The following is a 24,703-nucleotide window of genomic DNA, read 5'->3' on the forward strand; positions in this document are numbered from 1 at the left end:
GAACAGTTCCAGCACCTGGCAGCCCCTCGACAACCTGGGACATGAGAAAAAGAAAGCCCCTCTGCTTTAAGTCACTGGCAACCAAATGCCTGACGAGCTGCCACGCCAGTGTTCTAGCATGAGGCCCTCCCAGACCCCGCTTTATAAAACGAGACCAAAGGTGGGCTGCTTTGGTCAAAGCAGAGAGCAGGACGCGGCACCCAAACCCCCAGGCTCCCTCTCAAGCCCGGAGACGACCCCCTCCCAGGCCCTCTTTGGAACACCAGGGTACCCCCCGCACGGCTCCATGAGGAAGTGCTCTGTGAGGCCTCAGGGAGACACCGAGAACGGTGGCCACTGAGTGACCAGCACAGCCCTCACGCGGGGCTAAGCCACACCGTCTCCTTCTAATGGTGAGGAGACAAGCGTCGTGAGTCATTTCACATCTGCCCAGCATCACAACAGGGGTCCGTGACCAGGTGCGTGACACCGACACCACGGACCCCCTGCTCTTTGCTGGGGCACTTCACACTCCCATTCTCGTTTAGCCCAGGGAGGGCTGCCTAACCACCAAGGATAGACTGGCTGGCCTTTCCTCAGCCCCGCAGGGCTGCACACTGCCTCACACGGGACGGACCAACCTTCACCATCCACGACTTCCCGTGGGAACACCACGGCCCACCAAGGAAGGAGACCGGGGGAGGAGGAGGGAGGCAGAGGGACACTTACCACTTTGGCTTCTCCTTGTAGGCAGAAGGGCTTCTCTGCGAAGAAGAGAGAGGGGACAGACAAGTCAGGGAGAGTGGCTTCCTCAGGCCACACCTGCTCGAACGAAGAGGGGAGCACGGGGCCCAAGCAGAACCATTCAGAGTAGGCCCCGCCCTGGGCGGCAACAATCACCCACCAGACGAGGTACACGGGAGCCCCCGTTCCCAGCTCCCCAGCTGGCGCAACCCTGTCCCATTCCCTTCCACCATGCTCACCTGTTCACCAGCACCCCCCTCTCTGCTCACTCCATGCCCTCTCCTTAGCTTGCCTTCTCTGTCCTGCACACGTCCACCCACGGACATCTGACTCAGCTCCGAAGCCACTGTTCCAGAAGGCCTGGGGAAATCCCCCAGGATTTCCAGACAAGAATCCCAGACTGCCACCCCCTTGGAATGCTCTGATGGCATCTTGCCTCCTAGTAGGTAAACTAGGGGCAAGGCCTTCTGCCCCCCGCTCTGAGCTCCCACGGAACAGGTACTGCCAGTAGCTAGCTCCGTCTGACCCACAAGGCTATGCCCAGTGCTAGACTCATAGGAGGAGCCCTAGAAAAGCTTCCAGAGCAAATGGATGAATGCACGAAAGAGGAAGGAATGAAAACTTACTCTTTTTTTGGGTCATGATGACACAGTTAACCAGCCCTATTATCAGCAGACCCAAGGCTGTCACACCTACAATCAGTCCTAGAAGGAAAAAGAGAAGCTCAAAGCAGCTGCAGAAAGCAAACTCAAACGTACCGGGGGCCAGGCAGCCAAGTCCGTGACCAAAGATGCCTGGATTGCCATGGGAGGGGCAAGCTCAGTCCAGAGGCTCTCAAATTCAATTACAAGACCAACAAGCCAAAAACTACGTACCAAACAAAACATGTCTGTCGGCCACATTCAGCCCCCGGGTGACCACTTTGAGATCTGTGGCCTGATGGGAGTCCTAACCCCAGAAGGGAAACCCATGAGGTGACCTGCCCAGCGCACCGGCTAATGAGTTCATCAGAAACGGCAACCAGGAGACCATCTCCCCTTGCAGATAAAACGCTGACCCCACCACTCCCACCCAGCAGTTCTTAATGACAGTGCCAGGTAGGTCATGGCAGAAGACAGGCAGACACCACCTGCCTCCCAGGACAGGGGACAGGGTCCAGCCCACAGCAGGTGCTCAGTAAGGCTCTGAGATAGTAGAGAGGCTGAACGAGCCCTCCTGGGACTTACCAATCGGAAGAGAGATGTCGCCTGTGCTGAGCCCTTCAGTGGGGGGGCTTGGAACCATGGGGAACAGAACGGAGGTGCTAGGAGCCATGCTGGGCCCTGGAGTTGGCTCCCCACGCTGCGATTGCGTGGGCCCTGGCTGGGACGTGGAGGCTGGGCGTGGGGCCATTCCCAGGGTGGGGGACACAGAGGTGCAGACTGCATCCACGCTGGCGTTGCCAGGGACGGCCACCGAGCTACAGCTGGGGGAGGGGGAGGTTTGGTCAGGGGACGACAGAGGCCAGAAGGGCTCGGCGTGGCCGGGCTCACTCATGGGAGCCAGGCCAGCAGGCAGGGAGTCCCAGCAGCCACGATGCGGGAGACAGCACTTGTGCCACACCCGCCCTCAAGACCACCCCTTTCTGTGCCCACCCCTTCCACTCCCCATGCCCCCCGACCCAGTGCTGACTTCCAGGGCAAGGCAACTATACACCTGCTGGCTGTCCTGGGACCCACCCGCCCGCGTACTATGGGATAGGGCCATCCTGGTGGTGAATAAGGCTCCCAAGGCAGTGGATTGGGGGGGTGGGGGTTCACGTCCCGTGGCATGGCCGCTCTGTGCTCTAGACCAACAGTCACCCAGGGACCGCCCTCCCTGCTCCTCCAGAACCGAACCGCTCAGCCACTCACGTCCGATGGGGCCTGCAAGGGTCTGTGGATGACGTCGTATTGGAGAACGTCCCTGGGGCACAGGGAGCGCACACCACATCTGACGTTGCAGTTCCTTCAGGGAAGAATCGGAATCTGTCACCACCTCAAACTCTTAGTAGAACAAGCGGGCTTCAGCACGGGGGGCCTAGGAGAAGTCTGAGGGGCCTACGGACCTCTGTCTGCACCTCTGCCCCTTAAAACACACACGGGAGCACACTTGCACACGTGTGACCGCACACACATACACATGCACGCGCACACACAGACACACGCGCAGCCAGGCACTTTGTACTTGAACCAATTCTCGTGACTTCCTGGTCTCCAGGATCACGTGGGTCCACCTTCTGAGGCACCGATTTTCCAGGATCTTTGGGTTTAATCTGATCCCTCTCTGGACCCCCCAAGGCCTAGCCCACGGTAGGTGCCTGATCCTGCACGCTGGAGGGAAGATTGCGACGGGGAGGGGTGGACAGCTGCGTGGTAGCAAGCACCTGGCCGCCACCGCCCATGTTCCCAGGCCCGGCTGATGGGTTGGCACCCATGAAGGAGAGGCCCACGGGGGTCCCTGAGGACCGCGGGCCCTGGCCGCATACCTGGTTTGGCCACGCCGAAGCCCGGGCGGCACTGGCGCAGTGGTGCGCACAGCCGGCAGCCTTCCTGCCTCTGCAGCGTGCAGTACCAGCCCGGTTTGCAGCTGCAGATCCGGTTCTGCTCCCGAGTGCAGGCTTGAGTCTCCACTTGGTCTACAAGAGCCAGAAGGGCAGCCCAGGATCAGCCCCGCCTCCACCGGCCCCGCCCGCTACGGTCTTGCAGCATCTCCGTGACAGCGCGAGCAAGCACACCTGCTCTCCGAGGCTTGGCTTCCTCAGCTCGAAAATGGGCCCAGTTCTCCCCCTGCTGCCCTTGGCCTGCCTGCCCCATGGGGCTATTGGGGAGCATGTGATGAGACAGGATGAAAATGCCATTGGCAGGGCGCCTGGGTGGCTCGGCCAGTGAAGCACCTGCCTTCCACTCAGGTCACGATCCCGGGGTCCTGGGATCAAGCCCCACGGCGGGCTCTCTGCTCAGCAGGGAGTCTGCTTCTCCCTCTCCCTCTGTCCCTCCCCTCTGCTTGTTCGCTCTCTCTCAAATAAATAAATCTTTAAAAAAAGAAAGAAAGAAAAGGCCATTGGTCAACAGGGAAGGGCTGTACCCATATAACCTCCTGTTCTGGGGCATGAGGACAACGGGCCTGGGGTAATCCTAGCCAGCACTCAGCCGGAGGGGCGGACTGCACAGTGGCCTGGGGAAGGCTCCGGGGCCCAGCCCCCTCTCTGAGCCCACTCACCAGAGCTACAGCGGGAGCCGCAGCTCAAGCACTCGGGAACCCAGTTCCAAAGCTGGGTGTAGGTGCTGTCCTCACAGCGGGCACACACGGTATCTGAGGTCTCGGTGCAGAACGACTGTGCATGGAAGCCTGAGAAAGCAAAGGCCAGAGGTCAGTGGCTCGTCCACCACCCCCCAGAGCCCCAGCGTCCCGAGCCTGTGTAGGAAGACTCTTTGAAAGCGTTCCAGGTCCTTCGCCAAGTCATCTCACATCCTGCAGGCCCCAGCTGTCACTCCATCGCCACAGCCCTGATGCTCGTACAATGCCTTTCCCTCTGCTCTTTCCAGATGCCTGGCATTCCACCACTGGAACTGCCTGGTACTAGTCAATCACACTTTAGTGAGAACTGGTTTGCTAGCTCCTTTCTTCTCTATAGTTGGCTAAAATTCTCCACCTGTGGGTATGAACTAGCAGGGCCACAACCACTAGTAGGAATGCTGTCCCTGATTTCCTATCAAGGATGAGGATATGGGACTCTTGTGGGCCAGGAGAGAAGGCATGCCAGGAGATGGGGGAACACCAAAGCAAACCTTTAAGGGGTTTCTCTCTTGAGCCTTGAGCCCTATCCTGCCATACCCACCGCTGTGCTAATCCAGTAACTTCTTACAGAGACTGCCAGTTAACAGAGAGTCACTTGGGAGGTCTCTTAAAGTGGCAGCGGGAGATGACAGGTACACGTGTGCCCACCCACACCTCAGGCTAATGGCTCAAGGGCCCTCCGACGGCTTCCTAGCTTCTATAGAACAAAATCTAAACTCTTACTGTGGCCCCTGCTAACTTACTCTCTGTGGGCCACACACTGGCCTCACTGTTCCTCAAGTTCACCAGATAGGCTCCCACCTCAGGGCCTTTGCACCTGCTGTTTCTCCAACCTGGCAGGCCGTTCCCTGTATATTTGTATAACCCACTGCCTCACCTCCTGCATGTCTCTGCCTCACCTCCTGCATGTCTCTGCAAGTGTCGACTCTGCAGAAAGGCCCTCCCTGACCACCCCGTACCAAACAGTGTGTCCTGCTCCATCGGCTTTGCCCTGCCCTGTTTTCTTCACAGCATTTACTCTGATAGGACCACACAACTATTTCCTCTGTTGGCTTCTTTGCCTGTGCCTCTATTAGATGCAAAATCCATGAGGGTGCGGATTTTGTCTGCCCTGCTCTCCGTGGTACTCCCGGTACTTAGGACAGTGCCTGACACTTAGATGATGCTTTACAAATGGTACAGGAAGGCATGTATCCATGAACGAGCAGGTGGAGGACACCAAGAGTTGAGCTACTCAGCTTTCCCAACTGGGGTTAGGCCTCAGGTCCACCAACTGTGAGATGGGTAAGCACACACTGCTTGGGTCATATATGTACTGAGCACCCACTATGTGCCAGGCGCCGTGCCAGGCGCCGGGGATTCCGCAGAGAACAAGCCCACACACAGGAGCACACAGTGGCTGTGGCAAAAGAGGAGCCAGGCCATGACTGTAGGGTGAAAAGTTGCTGCCATGGGGGATGCCTGGGGGCCAGCAGGAGCTCAAAGGAAGGGCCAGATCTGACCAGGCAGTGTGGGCAGGCTTCCTGGAGGAGGGGTCCATCTAAGCTGAGGTCTACGGGAAAAGTAGGAGTTAACCTGGGGAAGGGAGTTGGGAATTATGCCAGCATGAGGGAACAGAATGTGCCAAGACCCTGAGGCAAGAGGCAGCATGGGGCCAACTCATGGAACTAGAAGGAATTCAGTTAGAACTGAGGGCCGTGACCCTACCCGGCTCCGAGCCCCATCCCCACGCTCCCTGCAAGGCGCCAGCCCCCAGGCGTCCAGGAGTCAGGGCCCCAGCGGCTGCCCCTCACCCGGCGGACACATGCTGCAGCACATCTGGGCCCTCTGGTTGAAGTACTCTCTGTGCCCGCATTTGCTTCCAGGCTCCAGGGCATAGGGGAGCAACGCCACCTGGAAGAGGGAAGGGAAGGACAGCCATCAGCACGGCCATGCCTAGATCCTGTCACCCCTAACACCTCAGGATGGGGGTCCTGTGGCCTGCCAGTGTTAGGCCCTCTCCCTCTGGGGCTCTCCCGATGTGCGGACGGCCCCCTTCGAGAGGAAGGTGGACAGGAGAGCCCCCACCTTCTCTTATCGCCTCTTCTCCCTCCCTCACTGCCACACGCGCATGTCTGCAGGTGGTGGCGCCAAGCCAGCTGGCCGGAGAGTGGGGCTAGCTCCTCTAACACTCCAGGGGACAGACGTGGGGACCCAAAGCTGCCCAGAAGGCAGTGGCTTCAGTCACAGAGAACCACGGTGCTCAGCACAAAGCTGCCCTCTGCCTAGGATGCCTCCTGCTCCCTCCTGCACCTGGGAATCACACACCCTTGGTGCTTCCAGCTGAGTGCTGCCTCCTCTGGGAAGCCCTCCCTGACTCCCCCAGCCTGTGCCAGGTTCCTCCTCCTCTGGGCTCTCTCTGAACACTGGATATGCCCCTGCTGACAATCAGCTCATTCTGCTCAAGTGGGGTAGGGGGGTGCCTGTGCACCTGCACACCGTGCACAAGTACGTGTGCCCCCACATACACACACATGTGCACACATAGACGCACACACCACCAATGTCTGTGACACGGGCAGAAACAACAGCCCCATCATCTCTAGGCCCTCAGACTCCAGCACAGGGCCCACAAGTCGGGGCTCAGTAGACAAAGGCCGGTCGATGACGATAATGACAATGACCATGCCTTGAGCACTATGGGGTGCCAGGTGCTCTACCCAGTGGATACTATCGCCCCCCCCCAACTCAGGTCCCCTTGTACCAGCAGGGCGCCCAGCCCCCAGGCACCCTAGGTGTTGCCCAGTACCGGCCCGGCCTCCCTGCAGGACTGACACTACGTATAGTTCACGCTCCAGGGACCCCCCTGGGGGGTCAGGCTGCAAGGAAGTGGGCCTTGGCCTTCCCCCTCCACACACTGCCTGGGAGTCGGGACTGCCAGAGCCTCTGCCGGGCCCCCCGAGGAGAGGACGAGTGGCTTGGCGGGCAGCACCACCCCCACCCTGGCTGCACACAGCTCAGGGCCAACAGCTGCAAGTCATGGGGGAGACGAGCCCCGGGGCTGGGGTTCCCTGGGACAGAGCGATCTGTGGCGCTTCCTGCCCGCACTGCCTGATCCACCTGGAACAGCTTCACGCTTCCTCAGATAAAATTCTACATATCTCTTCCGACGGCAGCCTCCCCGTGAAAGCTTCCCAGGTCCATCATCACTCGGACCCAGAATCCCGACCTCCTCCTTCAGGGGCTCCTGGCCCACAGGGCTGTGCCCCCACTAGCTGGGTGCCCTCTGAGCCTGTGGGGTGGGCGTAACTCTGTTATTACCCCGGAGCCTAGCACGTACTGGTGTTCACGTTGTAAGTGTTCAGTAGATGTTCAGGGTGCAGCGGGCTTCATGACAATATCATTCGTCAAGGGGGCCAATGCAGCACCACGGCCACGAAGCATAAACAGGGGGTGCATCCGTCACGCTGGCCTGCCCCCTGAAGCCCCCGCTCCATCCCAGGGCCAGTGCCAAAGCCCCTCTAGTGAGGCTGGGGAAGACACAGGTGGCTAGCAAGGGAAGCGGGAACCATTCTGCACAGCACAGAGCTGAAAAAAGTAACTTCCATTCCCATCCGGACTACCAGCTTGCACGCCCATAGCTGGGCGTGTGCGTGCACACACACGCGTGTACACACACACACACACGCACCCTCAATCCCAGCCCTTCCTCCTTCCCCGTGTGGTCCTGGAGCGGGCTGGACAAAAGGGCTGGACAAAAGCAAGGCCCCTTACCAGGGCTCCTCACAGTTGGGGGTGAGGCTCACTGTCAGTGTCCAAAACATCTGGGGGGCCTGCATAATGATGTTACTAATGACTCCCACCCCAACAAACGGGGCAGAAGCTCAGGGAGTGGGCTCAGGAAGCTGTTCGGTTATAAAAAGAAAGAAAGAGAAAGACCCCCGCCCCCGCCGCAGGGATTCTGACACTCCGCTGCTGCGCCTATCCGATTATCTGGCACCTGTGGACAGAGCAAGATGACCTGGCGGGGGGCACAGAGAGGAGACCCAGAGACCAAAGGCCGGGGCAGCCCCTAAACCAGAGATTCGTACCTTCTGCAGCCCCCTTTACACACACCATTCGACTGTGCACCAACGTGGCGGAGGGCCTGACTGTCCCCCGGGCCCCCGATGGGCCTTCCCTGCAGGCTGCCACTGTGCAGCTTCCCGAAGGGAAGGGGCTGTGGCTCTCCCTCTGGCTGAGCACCCCCAGAGAGCAGCCCAGAGAGCAGGGAGGGCTGCACCTCCTTCTCCCGCAGGGTGGCCGGCACAGGCCTCGGGGACCCAACCCAGCACACCGTGGGCTTCATCCCCACCAGGACCCTCGGCAGTAACCAAGGAAGCCCCTCGCTCACGTGGGGCTGAGAAGCCCCGGGCCGGTGCAGCTCCGGGGGGGGGGGGGGTGGGCAGAGGGAAAGCCGCACCCTGAGGGCAGCTGGGAGGGTACAGCCCTGGGAGGCCAGCCCTGGCTGGGGGGAGGGTTTCCTGTCAGGGTCCAAAAGGCCTGATGGGAAAGGGCCCTGCCCTGGCCAAGTCTGTGCTCTCTCTCCACCCACGGGCCAAGGGTTCCTGGACAAAGGCAGGCAGCAGGACCCCACAGCCCCCAGGCCACTACCCAGAGGCCTCCCCTCCAGGGCCTTTTCCGGTCAGCATCTTGTTATGAACACCCTTCCCTATACTTCCTCCTGCTGCTCAGTGCGATTCCAGACCAGAGGGGCTGGCAGCGGGCAGAGGAGGTCAGCCCTCCCTTGAGCAATCTCCAGGCCTGTTTATCCTCTTGGACAGGGAGAAAAAAAAAAAAAAAAAAAAAACCAACCACAGCCCTGTCATGGCTTAACAATGAGGAACAGAAAGCCCCTCCACAGAGCAGGACAAAAGGTCACCACTCCCTCTACTGTGGAGCTCCCCAGAGCAGAGGCCCGGCTGACCCACAGTCCAGGGAGCCGGCCTCAGGTCACCCCAGAAGCCACATGGGCCAGGGGTCTCTGGACGGCCCCAGCACGGGGCCAATGGGCTCTGGGGAAACGCGATCTATGGAAGCTTCTAGATCCTTTGGCTGGTGTTGGGGAGGCTCACACCCACATATCACCCACCCACAGGGGAGCTCTAACTGACATTTTAAAATGAGGAAATAAATTGGATAGTACTCAATTTACTCAGCAGTGTGGCAAACCCAATCTTCCAAAATACAAGGTCCCCAGGTGAAAAATCTGGAAATCACTGATGACTCTTAACGACTCATTTAACAGGGGGCAAGCTGTGACCCAGTGTGGGGATGGGGGACTGGAGAGAAGATGGATGGATAGGTGTATGGGTGAATGGATGGATGGAATCAGTAAATAAGAGAAAGGAAAACAGATGAATGCAAGGAGGGGGGGAGAGTTAAGGGAGAGAGGGAGATAAGGGAGGGAAGAAGAGAGGGAGGGAAGGAAGTAGGGAGGGAGGAGTGGGAAGGAAGGAGGAAGAGAGGTGAGGGAGGGAGGGAAGTGGGGGAGGGGAGGAAGGGGAAGCAGGGAGGGAGAGAGGGAGGGAGGAAGAGAGGTGAGGGAGGGAGGAAGGGCCTATCTAACATACAATATATGAGACACCTCTAACTGTGTGAAATGGAGAGGGAAAGAAGCAAAGCCACCTCCCTGGTCTCCCAAAAGTTCTAGATCATTCCAGGGCCTGGCTGGTGGCAGGCTGATGGAGGACCACGCACAAGGAGGCCATCAGGGCGCCCCCTCACCCACTCTCACATCAGGGTCAGCAGCTCCCTTTCCTCTGCTCAACATGGGGCCCCCTTCTCCCAGGACAGGAGAAACCCGCAGAACAGAGCAGCAAAAGTGCACTGCGCACCTGCTGTCTCCCGGGAGCGACTGACTGTACGTGTAGATCCGTGGTCCCACGGAGTCTCCCCGCAACGTTCCCAGCAGCCCAGAGGTGAAGCGACAGCCCCCCGAGGCTAGAGCGCGAGAGCGCCACTCCTTGCTGCCTCCCCTCCTGCCTCCCTTCTCTTGGGGAGGTCCCCAGAACACAGGACCCAAGCTTCCCTTCCCTCTTGACACAGACCCAGAACCCCAGGTGCCCCCCAAAACTCAGCACCCCCTCCCACCACCTGGCCTCCGTCACTCCTCCACGTTCTCAGCTCTAGCCCTTTGAGGAGGAAATGAAACGACGGGATATTCATTAAGCACCTACTGTGTGCGGGCCAGGCTGCAGGCACTCCATGGAAGCCTACTTCTGCCCCCAAAGGCCAGTGGGCGCATGCCCAGCTCACAGCTGACGGAGATCAAGTCATTTGTCTGAGGTCATCCAAGAAGGATGGGGTGGAGTTGGGGTGTGACTCTTGTCCTGATCCCACTAGAGAAATCCTCGGTCCCCTCCTCAGGACAGCAGAAGGAGCCAGCTCCTTGTCCCCGGGTCACTGCAGCGCCCTCCCCCCCCCCCCCGCCCTCGGTTCATCTACCTCCGTGCCACACAGGGACGGGGGCCCTGGCTCACCAGGGCTCACAGGGGCTCACAGGGGCACACAAGGACATACAGGTTCTGTCTGTCACTCGGGCTCTCCTTCCTACACACACATACACACCCCCGTGCAGGGTACCCCTCTCGGGCTCAGGCCACCACCCTCTGAGCTCAGCTCTGACCTGGTTTCCCAGCAGACCCCCCAGGAACCTCAGAACAGGCCGGTCTTCCACAGCAGGCAGGGACATTCGCCACCTGAGACCTGGCTCCTCCCAGAACTGCCTGTGTCACTGGGCTCCTGAGAGGACCCGTCTGCAGGCTCAGCTTTGCCAAGTGCTGGAAGGATGCCTGGGAGCCCAGGAAAAGAAGGATAAAGCCCAGAAGTGGGGCCCACGATGGAGGTGCAGCTGCTGGAGGCCAGCAGGGGTCTCAGACACTAGATCTTAGCGACCTCCCATTTAAAGGCAGAGAAAGTCAGGGACAAAAGTGGGAACGTTCAGTCATTCAACAAACACACCGAACACTTGCCAGTCCAAGTGCTGGGCATTACTGCACTGAACGCTGCCCAGTCCCTGCCCCGCCTGGGGCCAGAAGGCATCGGGAGAATGGGTTTGGCGTGGTGCAGGCACGGCCAGGAGGAGGCCAGGCAGCTAGGCCGGGCGGCGGGGGCCAGGGTCAGGACGGCAGACACAGGCCCAGCGGCCGCGCCTCCTCCCAAGGCTCCTCCACACCAAGCATCGTGCAGAGCTGTTCAAGCACCTCGCCGGCCCTGAGTCCCCATCCCAGCTCTGTGAGGTCAGCACTGGGGTTACTCTCAAGTCACAGCAGGAAACTGAGCCTCAGACGGTCTCCTCGCCTTCAGCACGCGTCCTCCCTCGCACCAAGCTGGTGCCTTCATCACCCCCACCCCAGGAAGACTGGACTTCAACGCCCTTGGGCCCACCCAGAGGTCCTCCGTGTCCGACTCAGGCACCCCCTCTGTGGTGGGCAGTCACTGGCATCTCTGTGCCTCAGTTTCCTTGTCTGGAAAACGGCGCTGCGGGCCTGCTTGACGCTCTAAGCCCTTTCCAGCTCTGCCCTCTTAACGACGGGTGTCAGAGAGCTCAGGCCCCTCCGCAGACCTCAGAGGACCGGGTGGGTGAGTGGGTGGCCGCCCACATGAGAGGCGGAAAGACTGAATGAGCCGGGAGGTGGGGCGGGGGTGTGAGGCCAGGCTGAAAGTGGGTACGGGGAGGGGCTGGCAGGCCCCAGCCTCCGCCCCTCACGCCTTCTCCCAGGGCGAGGGCAGCCTGTGCAGTTGGCCTCTGGCAGGAGAGGGACCCGAGATCCAGAACCTGGTATCACGGGAAGAGCCCTAGACGGAGGTGAGAGCATCTGGGGGCATACGCCGGGGACTTGCAGGTGTCACTTACCCTCTCTGAGCCTCAACACTGTCAGCTGTAAAATGGTGACACAACACCTTGCCCTGCCTCCTCCTGGGGCTGTTGTAGGAACAAAGGCGGGGGGGGGGGGGGAGCGTCTGAACTTGGGTCCATCACCTGCTCCCAGGCTCCCAGGGGGCCCCCTGGGGGAGCGCTCAGGGTCTGCAAAGGCCCTGAGTTGTAGACTTATGTCAGACAGACTATAAGAACTGGCTCCTTCTGCTTGGTTTCAGCTAAAAATGGACGAGGTAAGGACAGGACTCTGGGCAGCAATTTGCCCGGGGCCTGTGAGGTGCTAGATGGCTCAGGTGGGCCTTGTAGAGGAGGGGCTTCCCTCCCACCTGGAGGCCAAGTGTGGGGAAGCTGACCTGTGACCCTTGGAGTTATAGGGTCACCCATGGGCTAACCCCAGGCCTACTCCTCAAGGAGCTAAATTTGGGAGGCCGTGGCAGGCCAACTGCCATGACAGTGGGGTGGAGGCCTCACTGGGGCAGAGAGAGAGAGAGAGAAAGAGAAAGAGAGAGAGAGTCCCACGGGCCAGATGGCGAGCTTCCTGGGGTAGCTGCCTCAGGTGGTCTCAAAGGGGCTTCACAGGACCCCTAAAATAAAGAGCCGGGGTGAGGAGCCAAAACCCAGGGACGCAGTGTCCAGGATGAGGGACAGTAATATGGCGGTGAGCACCTGAAAGCACGGGAGCCTCGGAGACCTGCCAGGGCCAAAGCTACAGCCAGACGAGAGTCACCTGGGGAGTCAGGCATGCCTTTTCCTGCTCGCCGCCCCCCCCCCGACCTCCTCCCCCCTCACTCTTGCCCTGGAGGAGCAGGAATGCCAGCAGCCTGAGAGCAGGGCAGGAGGGACAAGGTCAAGGTGGACATGCACCGGGCCCTCACGGGGGCCATCAGCCAGCGAGCGGCAGAGCCCGGGCCGCCTCGCAAGTCTCATTCTGGAGTCTGAGTCAGCGCTGTCCTGGGGAATTGGGCAACCCTGCACCAGATGACTTCCTGTCCTTCCCGTTCCTGGAGCCCGGCCCGGCCCTGGCCCCGTATGTACCCAAGGTGGTGGCCCTCCGTCCCTTCTCCTATTTATAAATAGACAGTGAGAGAGAGAAAGGCAAAGCAGGGCAGGCCCGGGGAAGGAGAAGCGGCTGTCACCAGGCACTGTCTTCTCAGAGCACGGCAGCTCCGGATGGAGCCTTCTGCTCTTCCGGCCACTGTCAGCACAACATCTCTGGGCTCTTCAAGACTCTCGAATTTTCTGGAGACCCTCCCCCAGCTTAGATGCCAGTATCACTGGGAAGGGATCACCGTCCCGGCCTCCCCCAGGAGCTCCGCTGTGTGCGGTGAGAGGGCAGGAAGGGGAGACGGTGGGAAGAGGCCCCAGGGAGAAGCTTCAGGCTTCGGGGAGTAGCATGTGCCTCTCAAACCTACTCTTTTCCCAGGGCCAGAAAGACAGAGAGACCGTGCAGACCCAGGAGAAACGCCTACTGTATACACACAGCACTGGCACCGCATGCATTCTCTCCTTTATTCCTGCACCAATGCGAGGAGGTCGCTATCACCCCGTTTTAGGGATGAAGCAACAGAGGCCTCTGGAGAGTCCGCACTAAGTCCAAGAGCACGTAGCCAGCAAGTGGCAGACGGGAGCTCGTCACAGCCATGTCCATCTCCGTGTCCTTGGACAGTTTCATACCCTGTGGTCTGGTCCTGTTTCTTTGTGTCATAGAAGAGGGGCCCCGGCAGGGACAGTGACCCCTCTGAGAACACTCAGCGAGCAAGGCGTGAGCGGATGCAGTGTCTCTCCCAGAAAGGTCTCCAGGGTCCCAGGGGCAGAGGCCGCGGCCATGGGGAGGGGCGGAGACGTCTGCCGAAGGACCCCGACACCCCTACACAGGTGGAAACCATCTTCGAGCAATAGAGAAACCCCATCATTTGCATGGCAGCCCCTGGGGCCCTGCGATCCGGTGGGAGGCGGCAGAGCCGTCTGGGGCTCCATCTTGGGGGGTTCGGGGGAGCCCGGGGACTTCGGGGGGTGCAGCCACATCAGGCCAGGCCGAGCCGGCGGCGCCGCCGCTGGGGCCGGGCAGCAGAGGCCTGTCTGCCGTCATGGAGAGGAACAGCATGTGCGTCAGGAAAGACGGACCACATCACAGGCGGCGGCCCGGGGGTGACACATCCCACTCTCTGCCTCCTGCCTGTGATGTTGCTTTAGAAGTGAGCCAGGGCCAGACAGGAAGCCCGGGCTGGTATCCGGTTCTGGGGCCAGGCTTTGTGCTGAATGCCAGGGCTTGCATCTAGCAGGGTGTGGTCCTGCCCCCGAGAAGCTAGTGGCCGAGGACACCCCCTCCCACTCCCACCCCCCACCCCCACACACACCGGCCTGTCGGCCTGTCGGAGTGGTCTCCTCAATGTACCTGGCTCCTACCTTCCCGCTCTCGGCGTCTCCTGCTGGCTACAGCCTCCTCCCTCTTGGTCCCCCGGCTTTCCAGATGGACCTGCAGCCACCTTCCTACAGCCAAGTCTGGCCTGGTTTAAACCTCTGGCTCCACTATGCTCAGGCCCAAGCTCAGTGTCCCCAGCTTGGGACCCGGGCACCGCTGTCCAGCCCCTGCAGCATCCCCACCATAGCCTCCCAGACAGGGCAGCATGTGGCGCCTTCCCCCCCACCCCCGCCCCCACCATGCCTTCACTCCTGCTGTTCCCCTGCCCCAACATCCTGACCCCCACCCACTCCGCCACACCCCCGCGGCCAACTCTCCCACTTCTTTCAAGAGTCCTCTCCACTCTCACCCTAGGGAAACCTTCTCTGAACGCCCAGATGGGGCCAGAGGTCCTCCTGAGGGCCCCAGGGACAACCTGGGTCCATCTCTATACTGCCCAGACCACTTTTTGGTTCATCATTCGTTTTGCAGTGTCTCCGCCTCAAAGACAGGCTCCATGCCCCTCGCTACACAGCGTAATAGGAGCTCTGAGCCAGGCACCGGGGTTTTAATCCCAGCTCTGCCATTCTGCAGCCTCGGTTCTGTCATCTATGAAATGGGGACAAACACAGTGCCCGCCACATAGGGCCATTATGATTCACCGGCAGTAAGAGCCAAGCGTTACTTGCTGGCTTCTTATTACTCATTGCTCTAGGCGCAGGGCACAGGACACAGCAGGTGCCTAATAGATGCTGAATTGTTTAACAGAAGCAGAAGTGTTCATTTCCAGTTAGTTGAAATGAGTTGGAGCCAGCAGGAGAACGGGGCGGGAAATGGCTCAGAGAGGGAGATGTCTGTCCTTCGTTGGGGGAGACGAACTGGCAGCTTTCAGAGAAGAGTCCCTCACAGCCACGGCGACCACCATTACAGGCGACCACCATTACATCTGGGTGGTGGTTTGCATGCAGAGCTCTGGAGCCCGACTGCCAGGGGTGGAATCTTGGCTCTGCCTCCAGTGAGCTGAGACCCTGAGCACAGAGCTGACCCTCTGTGCCTCAGCTGCCTCTCCTATAAAATGGGGGCAGTGATGGTCCCCTCCCCAGGGGGCTGTGAGGACTGAGGGCTCAGGAAAGGCATGAGATCCTTGCCTGGCCCCGTGAAGCCCCCCGCCCCCAGATGTCAACCCCAGCCCTTGGTTCACTGCACTCTCCCAGCCCCCATGGGAAGTGACAGAGACACCTTTATCCCCACCTTACCGATGGGGAAAAGCGAAGCTCAGAGAGGAGCTCAAGGTCCCCGGGTACTCTGGCAGCAGAGCGGGGCCCCCCCCGGAAGTCCTGCCCCCCGCCAGTGGGGGGCACGTCACATCCCACACCACACCTGGGAGGAGTGGGTCAGCCTGCCCGGTCTCACGGCACCCCAGCAGGAGCCCAGGTCACCCTACGGCTCCCCATGACAGCTCTAGGAACAATGACCAGAATCGCTTGGCTCAAGCTGGGGCAGGGCTGAAGGCAGACATGCCTTGTGTTTCAGGATGGGACAGAGAGAGACAACTCCTCTTCCTCCTGAGTATCTCTGTCCCACACCACATCTTGAGTCCAGTCCAAAGGCCTCCTTTCCTCCTTGAAGCCTTCGATCCTTCCTTCCTGTTTTCGGCTACTGCCTCAGCCCAGGGCTCTGGCTTCAACTATTCCACATTCTCTACCTCATTTGGCCTGCCAGGGCCAGAGCGATCCTCCTACTCTAGTCTCTGTTCTAGTCACTCCCTTGCTCTAAAACTATCAGTGGCTCCCTATTGCCTCAACCCTGATAGGAGGGGAGGATGGTGCTGAAAGCAGGGACTCTGGAGTGAAGCTGCCTGGCTCTGAATTCAGACTCCCCCCTTATTAGCCAGCAGCACGAGAGTTAGCTTGTTTAAGAAATGAGGTTAATAAACGCCAATCTTTTCATCCGCAGACAGTATACACTTCGGGGGGCTGTTGTGAGGAGTAAGTGAAATAAGACATGTAAAGTGCTGGGTGCCTGGGTGGCTCAGTCGGTTAAGCATCTGCCTTCAGGGTCCTGGGATCGAGCCAAGCATCGGGCTCCCCAAGCAGGGAGCCCGCTTCTTCCTCTCCTTCTGCCCCTCCCCCTGCCTCATGTTCTCTCTCGCTCCCTCTCAAATAAATAAAACCTTAAAAAAAAAAAGACATGTAAAATGTTTGAGAAATGCTCCCAAAAATCACAGAAGCTCCCACTTTCTAATGTAATCTTTATATTTTTTACTACTTGGGTTAACCGGCCCCAAACAGCTGACAGCCTCATGAGCCATCGCTGTTCCTCGTTGAGGCTTTAGCTTCCGCCAGGACATCTAGCTACTGTCCCCTGCTACTCCCGCCTCCATGCCTCCCTCCACACCTTTCTCCCTCCGGTGCTCACTCATTCCCAACCTGCCCACCCTGGGGGGGCTCAGCTTTTAGAGGGATCCCTATGTGGTCGTTGCAGAAGGAGGACCTGGAAGAGGACAGGATGGAGAGGCAGAGCCAGGAAAGTGACAAGAAAAGATGAGGGTCAGGGGGCCAAGGGGCCAGGCCCGGAAGACAGTGGAGCCATCGGGGTGGGGGGCGATGGCTGGGAGGACAGGGAGGGCATCGTGCCATGAGGTGGGGGCGGGGGGCTCCGGACCTCTGGCAGCGCAGGACAGCAAGGAGCAGGAGCCCTGCAGCAGCAGGCAACAGCTGGCCAGGAACGAGCTGAACCCGGGGTCTCTGCGAGTGGCAGACAGAAGCCCCGGGCTGTGGGTTAGCAGGAGGAAGGACAGACAGGGCTGCCCGGGATGCTGGTGGGCAGCCCTGCTCACTAAGGTGAAGTGCTGGGAGCCCTTCCCGGGAGACTCACTGTCAAGTTCCGACCAGGGCCTTCTGAGTGGGGGCCATGTGGAGGCCAGAACTTCACTCCACCCTCTACCCACCCCTGCACTGCCTCCCCCAGTCTAACACTTGGGGCCAAAGGACTCCAAGGCAGGAGTGGGCGAGGTCCTTGCTGATCTCAATTTCCAGCCAGGGCAGCCGAGGCTCAGTGAGGAGAAGGAAGCTGGCCAAGCCCTCCAGAGCTCGAGGCTGAGCCAGGACCAGGTCTCAGACCCCCAGCTCCCAGCCTCATGCTCCAGTCGCTTCTGCAGCCTCGGGCGTCTCTCCTGGTAGACATTTGACAAGGTCTCCCACGGACGGCCCAGAAGATACCCGTACACAGCCTGCCTGTCCCCAAACCCCTCCGCACTCTGTTCCCCACCCCCCAGGCCCACTCAATTCCCTGAACCCGTGGCCACGGCAGCCATACCCACTCAAGGCCAAGCTCAGAGTGAAACAGATGGGTGGGCCACTGTCTGGACAGCAAAGGAAAACAAACAAAAGCCCCTGGGGATTTCTACCCTAGTCTCTGGTCAGAGCAGCTGGGTCAACCCAGGGCCCCGGCTCCAAGCCGGGGACAGAGCAGCAGTTTGCTGGCCTCTTGAGGACCCAGAGCTCCAGAAACAGACTTAGCCCGGGGCTTGTGAAGTCAGCCCGCATTCCACCCTGCCTGTCTTCCCCACGCGTGCCCACTTGGCATCTGCTGCCCAAGTGGGGAGGCCGGCGGCCACTGGGGGCCTGGGAAGTGGGTCCTGCAGCCTCCCTCCGTACCCATGCATCGCTTGGTGTGAAAGAGCTGGCTGATGGGCCTTCTCATTCTAGAAATTGAACCAAGAGTCCAGTGAGCATAAATTTGCACAGGTGACACCTGAGACATAGTCTGTCCCCACCCCTCCCCCTCTGCAAAGACGACATGGAGGCTCAGAGAGGTAGGACGGTGTCACCGTCAACCAGAAAGCAGGGCAGAGGCAAGACCACAGCTGCAGCCTGGGGCCTCCTGGGCAGCCGCCCCCCACTCGGCTCCCCCAGCACGGCTCACGTTTGGGGCAGAAGGAAGTCTACTCTTCCGAACCCCAGTCGGTAAACAGACACTTCCTCCTACGGCGTGCGCAACCCAAGAGCCCCAAACCACAGTGATGTCACTACCCCCCGCCCGTGACCTCACAACACGCCACTGTGGAAAATGACCGTGGGCCCCACAGGGGTGGGCCCTGAGCTTCGGAGTCCCAGCCCCCCAGTTGACAGCTCAGCAGAGGGGGACAAATGCCCACAGCCCTGGGCTGTGAAGGGGGCCAGCAGGACTCAGAACCAACGGCGAGGGCCATGTGCCCATCATAGGTGACAAAGGACTTCTTCGCGGAAACTGTCACTCCCCACCCAGGCTTCCCCGAACCTTTGGGTTCCCAGACAGCAGGCCCTGCAGTGAATGCCCACAGCACTGCCTTACCCACAGTCTGCGGCCCCAACGGGTCTGGCTTCTAACTTTACTAAGGGGCAGGGAGGCAGGAAACCCATGAATTCTGTTCTGCCTGAAGCTTCTGCATCTCGTCTAGGAAGCAAGCTGACAGGCAGCCAGGAATTCTTGATGCCAACGGTGCGAGGCAAGGAAATCATTCCAGGCACAGCAAGCAGGATTGAGGTCAGCAGGAAGACAGTCTGGGAAGCCAAGATATTAACAGTGGGGTGTGCTGGGCTCTCCTTCCTGGGAAAACTTCTGGAACCCCTCACCCCTCAGTCTACGGCCTTTGTCAAGCGCGTGCAAAGCTGGCACTTCCCCAACATTCCAAAGAGAGTGTGGGGATCAGTGGTGCGAGGTTTTATGGATGGGAATGCTGAGCCCCAGAGAAGCTAAGTAACCCGAGCAAGGTCACACAGCAAGCCAGTGACAGTGCTCGGCTGGGAACTCTGCTCTCCCGACACCCAGGCGGGCGCTCCTTCCTCAGGGCCTTGCTGTCTGGGCAGCCCCTTGGAGGCTGGAGAATGGACAGCACAGCCTCAGGGGATCCTTCGCAGGGCGTTCCCTTCTAGAGATTACAAGTAAACAGAATTTCAGGATCACAGAGGTTAGAAATGGAAGAGTTCTTAGAGATAGCCTAGAAGGCCCATCTTGCAGGTAGGAAAGCTGAGGCCAGAACATCCCCTTCACAGTGAGGTCATCAGACTCCTCTATACTGTGCCACATGTACCCCCTCGTTCACTCTCAAATGACACAGAGCACCTGTAACTCATGAACGGAGCAGGGGTGTGATTTCCTGACCCCCCAGCCATGGCCACATGCTAGGGTCCGCAGGCCAGCCAGTTGGACAGGTGGTGTGAGAGGCCCAGCAAGGGGCATCGGGGTAGGAAAGACAGCCAGGGAAAGGCAGGCAGAATGAGAGCTGTGCTCAGGGACGTTGGGAAGAAGCTCTGGGCAGCTGGAGGTCTGCCACCCACACCTTGGGGCCCCATGGCTCAGAGACAGAGACTGATCCATGGTTGTCCCCACCTCGGCCCCAGCACCATCCCACAACCCAGAGTCAGGTCAGGCCCCGCAAAACCACAAATGCTCAACTAGCCACCAGGGCGCTTGTACAGCCGGCGAAGCACTTTTAACCGTGACAGCCAGCCAGGGAGGATGGGAACCCAGAGACTCCCAGAGACGGAACGACTTGGCAACAACACATGGCCTGTAAACAGCAGAGTAAGGATTTGAGCTGAGGTCTGCCTGATACTGAGGCCTGGGCCCTTCCCCTAAGTCATCAATACTGCTTCCCCCCCGGCCCGCCAGAGCGTCCGGAACTGGGAGTGGCAGCTTCTCTACTCTGTTCCCGTTCCCCTGGTGGCACCCCTCTCTCCTCCCTAACCCCCAGCTTCCCCCCCTGCCTGCTTCTAGGCAAGTCACATGCCTACTAGAGCCCTGAGTCATTGCCAGTGGGTGGCCCCATCACGAGCTCGGGTGGGGAGGTGGGGGACAGGAGGGAGCACTTTAGGGAGAGCACCCCTAGCCTCAGCAGACCCAAGCGCAACACGAAGAAGAGCCCAGAGAAATACCCCAAACAGAGGGAGACGGCCTGGAACCCAGCCCTGCCACCGCTGGCTTTTCACACTCTTCGGTCTCATCCCTGAAACAGGGCCATGATAAAGGTCAAACGAATATCGTTGCTCATTTATTCAATATTTTTTAGCACCTACTACATGCCAGGCACTATTCTAAGCCAGGGGTTCTCAACCAGGGCAATACCTGGTGACATTTTTAGTTGTCACAACGAAAGGGGGGTGACTACCAGCATCAAGCCAGTAGAGGCAAGTTGCTACAGGCCGGTCCCACAACACCTACATGGCCCAGTATCAGGAGTACCAGAAACCCTGCCCTAGGCTGTGAGTCTATACTGGCAAGCAGGTCCCTGCCCTCTCCCTGTTCACATTCCAGGAGGAAGATGCAATGAAAGTGAAAGAAACAGAACAGGTGATGGGTGTTATATAGAAAAAAACCAAGCAGGTCAGGCAAGGGAGAGCACCTGGTAGGGAGATTTTTTAGGCAGGATGGTCAGAGAAGGGTTCTCTGAGAAGGATTCATCTGAGCAGAAAGAAGTGGGGTGAATGAGACTAGGGGATATCAGCAGGAGGAGCTTTCAAGATGAAGGGCAAAGCAAGTGCAAAGGTCCTGAGGTAGGTGTGTGTGTGTGTGGCATGCTCAAGGACCAAAAAAGCAGCCAGCATGGCGCAAAACTGAGAACTAGCACTAAATATAACACACACACACACACACACACACACACACGCACGCATGAACCATGGTTGGCATCAAAATTCCCCCACCCAACACACAACTTTCCTGGCTATTCCTCCAGGAAGCACAGGATGGTCAGGACCATAAACGATCTCCCAGCCCTGGGGAGGAGCAGGGCTCCAGGAGCCCCTGGGTCAGGCTCCAGGATGGCAGTGAGGGTCACTACCCAACACAAAAATGCCAGCCAGGTTCTGAGCCATCTTCTCAACCATCTCTGCTGCAAGGCCTTTCACACCCACTCGGCTCTGTGAGGAGAGCAAGGTGGGAAATACTTCCCATGTCCACAGATGGGACAACGGAGGCTCACTAACTTGGCCCGGCTCACGAGGGCAGGTAGGGGCAGAGCCCAGGTCTGTGACCATTGGTGATAGGGCTCCTGGAGGGCTGGAGCCGGGTCATGGGCATCTCAAGGTCCCCAGAGCCCAGCACTAGGGTGGGCCTGGAGTAGAGGTCCATGAATGTCGGGGAAATGAATGAATGGCACGCATCGGGATCCCTGGCCGCCTGCCCACTGCCCTCTGATGGAGTGCCCCGCCACCAGGCCACATCCTCAGTCAGCACCCAGGTTCCCCTCTGCGATGTCAGGCAGAGCACAAAGGGACATCCTGGAACAGCAAGTACACTGTTCACCCATCTCCACACCAAAGGCCATCGTCCCCAAGCCAGTCTGGGAGCCCCAACTTCTCCCCTTAACTCGAGTTGGCCCCGGGTCCCTGGGTGATGAGGGGGGAAGTGGGGAGCCCTCAGCCTCAAGACTTGCAGTGGGAGATGGGCCTGACCCCATCCCCAGCAACAAGCAGACAGCCAGACGGCTGGGAATGCAGCCCACCCCCATCAGAGGGCACTAAGTGCTCACCTACCCTGCAGGCTTTCCTGGCCTTTATTTGCCGAATGAATGAATGACCGGAGGAAGGAACGAAGCGTTCCACACCAGCCAGCAAATACGGCTTTGGAAGGAGGCAAAAGCCCTAAGGGCATGAGGCTGCCGCAGCCGCAGCCAGGTCGGGTCTCCTGGGGGCTCCTTCTGCCACTACACTGAGTCACAGCCAATGTTCCTGACTACACAGTGAGTGTGCGGGACCTGACAGGGGCAGCAGGGGCACCCAGATACAGGGAGGGGGTAGCGAAAGGAGCTCTGCCATCCGGCAGACCTGCGTTCGAATCTCCACAGCCCCCACCCGCCCCCAGCTCTGCAATCCTGGGAAACGTCACCACCTTTCTGGGGCTCAGCTTCTACATCTCCGAATGTGAACAACGGCATCCCCCTTTTAGGAGTAGCTGTAAGGAAGCTTTCAGTGGGGCTCTGTACGAAAGGCCTAGGACAGCGCCTGGCACTTCGTTCCAAAAAAGAAGCTACTGTGGTACTAATAAGGAGGAGGACCCCACAGGCCCTGCACTCCAGGAAATTTCCAACTGTTGAAGTGGATAAGACACAACGAGATTAAAAAGCAGAACAGAGTCTGTCCTTGGGAAGAACAAAGAGCCGAAGATCCAATCCAACTGGGAGAATGAGGAAAGGGTTTCCTGGAGAGGGAGGCATGTGGGAAAGGCCCTGAAAGAGGGGGCAAGGGGAGTGCCATGTAAAGGGGACAGCGTAATGACCTTATCTCACTGGATGTGGGGTACAGATGCAGAGAGGTGGCAGAAAGAACCCAGACCCTTGACTCACTCCAACATGGGACTCTGGGGGAAATTTCTGCCTCCGCCACTGGGAGCCATAGCAGGCTTCTCAGGCAGGGACAGAGGAGTGATGCCACCAAGGACGATCAGTGGGAGAGGCTGGGGGGGGGGGGGCGGCTCAGGAGACCAGCCCCAAGGCTGTGGAGATAGTCCTGGGGGAGGGAACCTGCTGGTCAGGAGGGCTGGGAAGTGAGAGGCATGGAGGACCCCTCCCACTACTCCAGGACTCAGGCCTGGTGTCCCACAGAGAAGCCCTGTACCTCTTCCACCGAGGGGCTCCCATGACCCCAAGGTTCACCAGCACAGGACAACACCCCTTGAGGCCTGAGTCTGTGACTTGATCCTGCACTCAGGCTCTCAGAGCTGGGACTCTTGTGACCCTCCTCGGTTTTCAGGACAACCTCTGGGGCAGACCCCAGGACACATCCTCGCACCCACGGCGAGCGAGTCAGTTCTGGTCTGACAGCCTCCATCCTCTGCCCTCAAGAACTGGACTCTAAAGTTATCTCTAGTCGCAGCCAGTGAATCACTTCACATTACCTCATGAGCCAGTGCCACCTGCCTCCCTCCTCCTGGTCAAGATGTTCCCCTGAGTCGGCACACCACACGTCCATCAGGGTGAGCTCATGAGGAATGGACGGAGGAATACCTCCTCCCCAGCTGGTGCAGGCGGGTTGGAGGGAAAAATGCCCCCTTTAAAGGAAGAGCACCCCCAGGCCCTTCAATGAAATACAAGTTCTTTGAGCCTCAGTTTGCCTTCTCTGTGAAATGGGGTTACTCTGTCTTACCAGACTATGGAGACAGCCAAAGAAGGCAAAGGATGAGCAATCCCTTTGCAGACTCCACCTTGCTACTGTGGTGCGTGCAGGTCATGCTGACCAGCACCTCTCTCCATGCTCCTGGAGTCCCTGAGGGTCCCAGCTGTCTTTGATAACCCGCCCAGAAATCCTCCCTTACCTCCTGTGTGTCCCCAGAGCTCAGCCAGGGGAACCTGAACACACTGTCTCCTCCCCATTACTCAGAGCCCACAGAGAACAGGCTCTGAAATGGTCGCCGGACATCCCAAGTCGGTCCTAGGGAGGGGGTCTGTGCAAAGAGCACGGGACACAGCCCACAGTTCTCCCGTGCCCTTATTAGGCGCTTACTGCACACCTGGCCCTGTTCTTTCAGGCGTGCAACCCTGGTATTTCTAAGAAAGAGGAAAACCATAGCCCAGAGGAGGAGGAAGTCTGAAGAGGGTGCCCGCGTCCGCAGCGGGGACAGAGCCCCAGTACGGAACCCCCTCCCCCCCGCCGCGGGAGGCAGGGGGAGGGTGTCCGTCGGAGCTGGAATCCAGGCTCTAGCCGGGTCAGCCCAGGGCTGGCCGGCCAGCCCCCAAACACCCGGGCCTGCGCGGGCGGAGCCGGGCTGCGCCGCGGGTACCAGAGTTCGTGGCCGAGCGCACGTGTGCCACGCCGGCCTCGGGGGGCGGGGGGGGCTCCAGCGGGTGTCCAGGCGCGCGCGCCGCGTCCGTCTCGCCCGCGGACGGCGGCGCCTGGGTCGCCCCGAGCCACGCGCCCCGGGGGAGAGCGCGGCCGGGGCGCCCCGGGATGGGGGGTCCGCGCCAGGCGGTGGGCGTTAGAGCCGCGCGAGTCACCCACCTGGACCGGCACGGAGTGCCCCGCGCCCCAGAGCTGCAGTCCGACGGCCAGCGCGGCCCAGAGGGCGGCGGGCGCCATGGTGCGGGCGGCGGCGGCCGAGCGCGGGCGGGCCCGGCCGTCCCTGACTGTCGCGCCCTCGCGCCTCCTCTCCGCGCTCCGCTGCCTCCGGCGCCTTGGACGGAAAGCGAAACCCCGCGCGCGGGCGGCTGGAGGGAGGCAGGTGGCGGGGCGGGGCGGGGCGGCGGGGCGGGGCCTCTGTGCCACACCTCCTCCCACGCCCCCTCCCCGGCGCGCGGCCCCGCACCTCCCCCCCCGCACGCCCCCCCCCCGGCTCTCACCCCCCGCGGGGCCCAGCTGGAACCCCGACTCCGCCGCCCGACCCAC

The 24,703-nt window shown here is 59.9% G+C and overlaps 1 protein-coding gene across 3 annotated transcripts in view; it reads right to left on the reverse strand.

Moving 5' to 3' along the window:
* The window catches only part of TNFRSF1B (TNF receptor superfamily member 1B), a 33,830-nt gene extending 9,342 nt beyond the window's left edge, over nucleotides 1–24,488 (reverse strand). For all 3 annotated transcript variants that reach the window (XM_045777934.2, XM_045777932.2, XM_045777931.2), the window contains exons 1-8: nucleotides 24,320–24,488; nucleotides 5,835–5,934; nucleotides 3,964–4,092; nucleotides 3,230–3,379; nucleotides 2,616–2,709; nucleotides 1,950–2,188; nucleotides 1,350–1,427; nucleotides 709–743 (exon numbers count right to left, since the gene is read on the reverse strand). In XM_045777934.2, the coding sequence (XP_045633890.1) occupies nucleotides 709–743; nucleotides 1,350–1,427; nucleotides 1,950–2,188; nucleotides 2,616–2,709; nucleotides 3,230–3,379; nucleotides 3,964–4,092; nucleotides 5,835–5,934; nucleotides 24,320–24,397 (903 nt within the window). In that variant the 5' untranslated portion in view covers nucleotides 24,398–24,488. The remainder of the gene's footprint in view (nucleotides 1–708; nucleotides 744–1,349; nucleotides 1,428–1,949; nucleotides 2,189–2,615; nucleotides 2,710–3,229; nucleotides 3,380–3,963; nucleotides 4,093–5,834; nucleotides 5,935–24,319) is intronic.
* Nucleotides 24,489–24,703: the final 215 nt, after the last annotated feature.

Source organism: Ursus americanus, chromosome 33, assembly GCF_024610735.1.
Source record: "Ursus americanus isolate L20-20 chromosome 33, mUrsAme1.1.p, whole genome shotgun sequence".
Classification (NCBI taxonomy): domain Eukaryota; kingdom Metazoa; phylum Chordata; class Mammalia; order Carnivora; family Ursidae; genus Ursus; species Ursus americanus.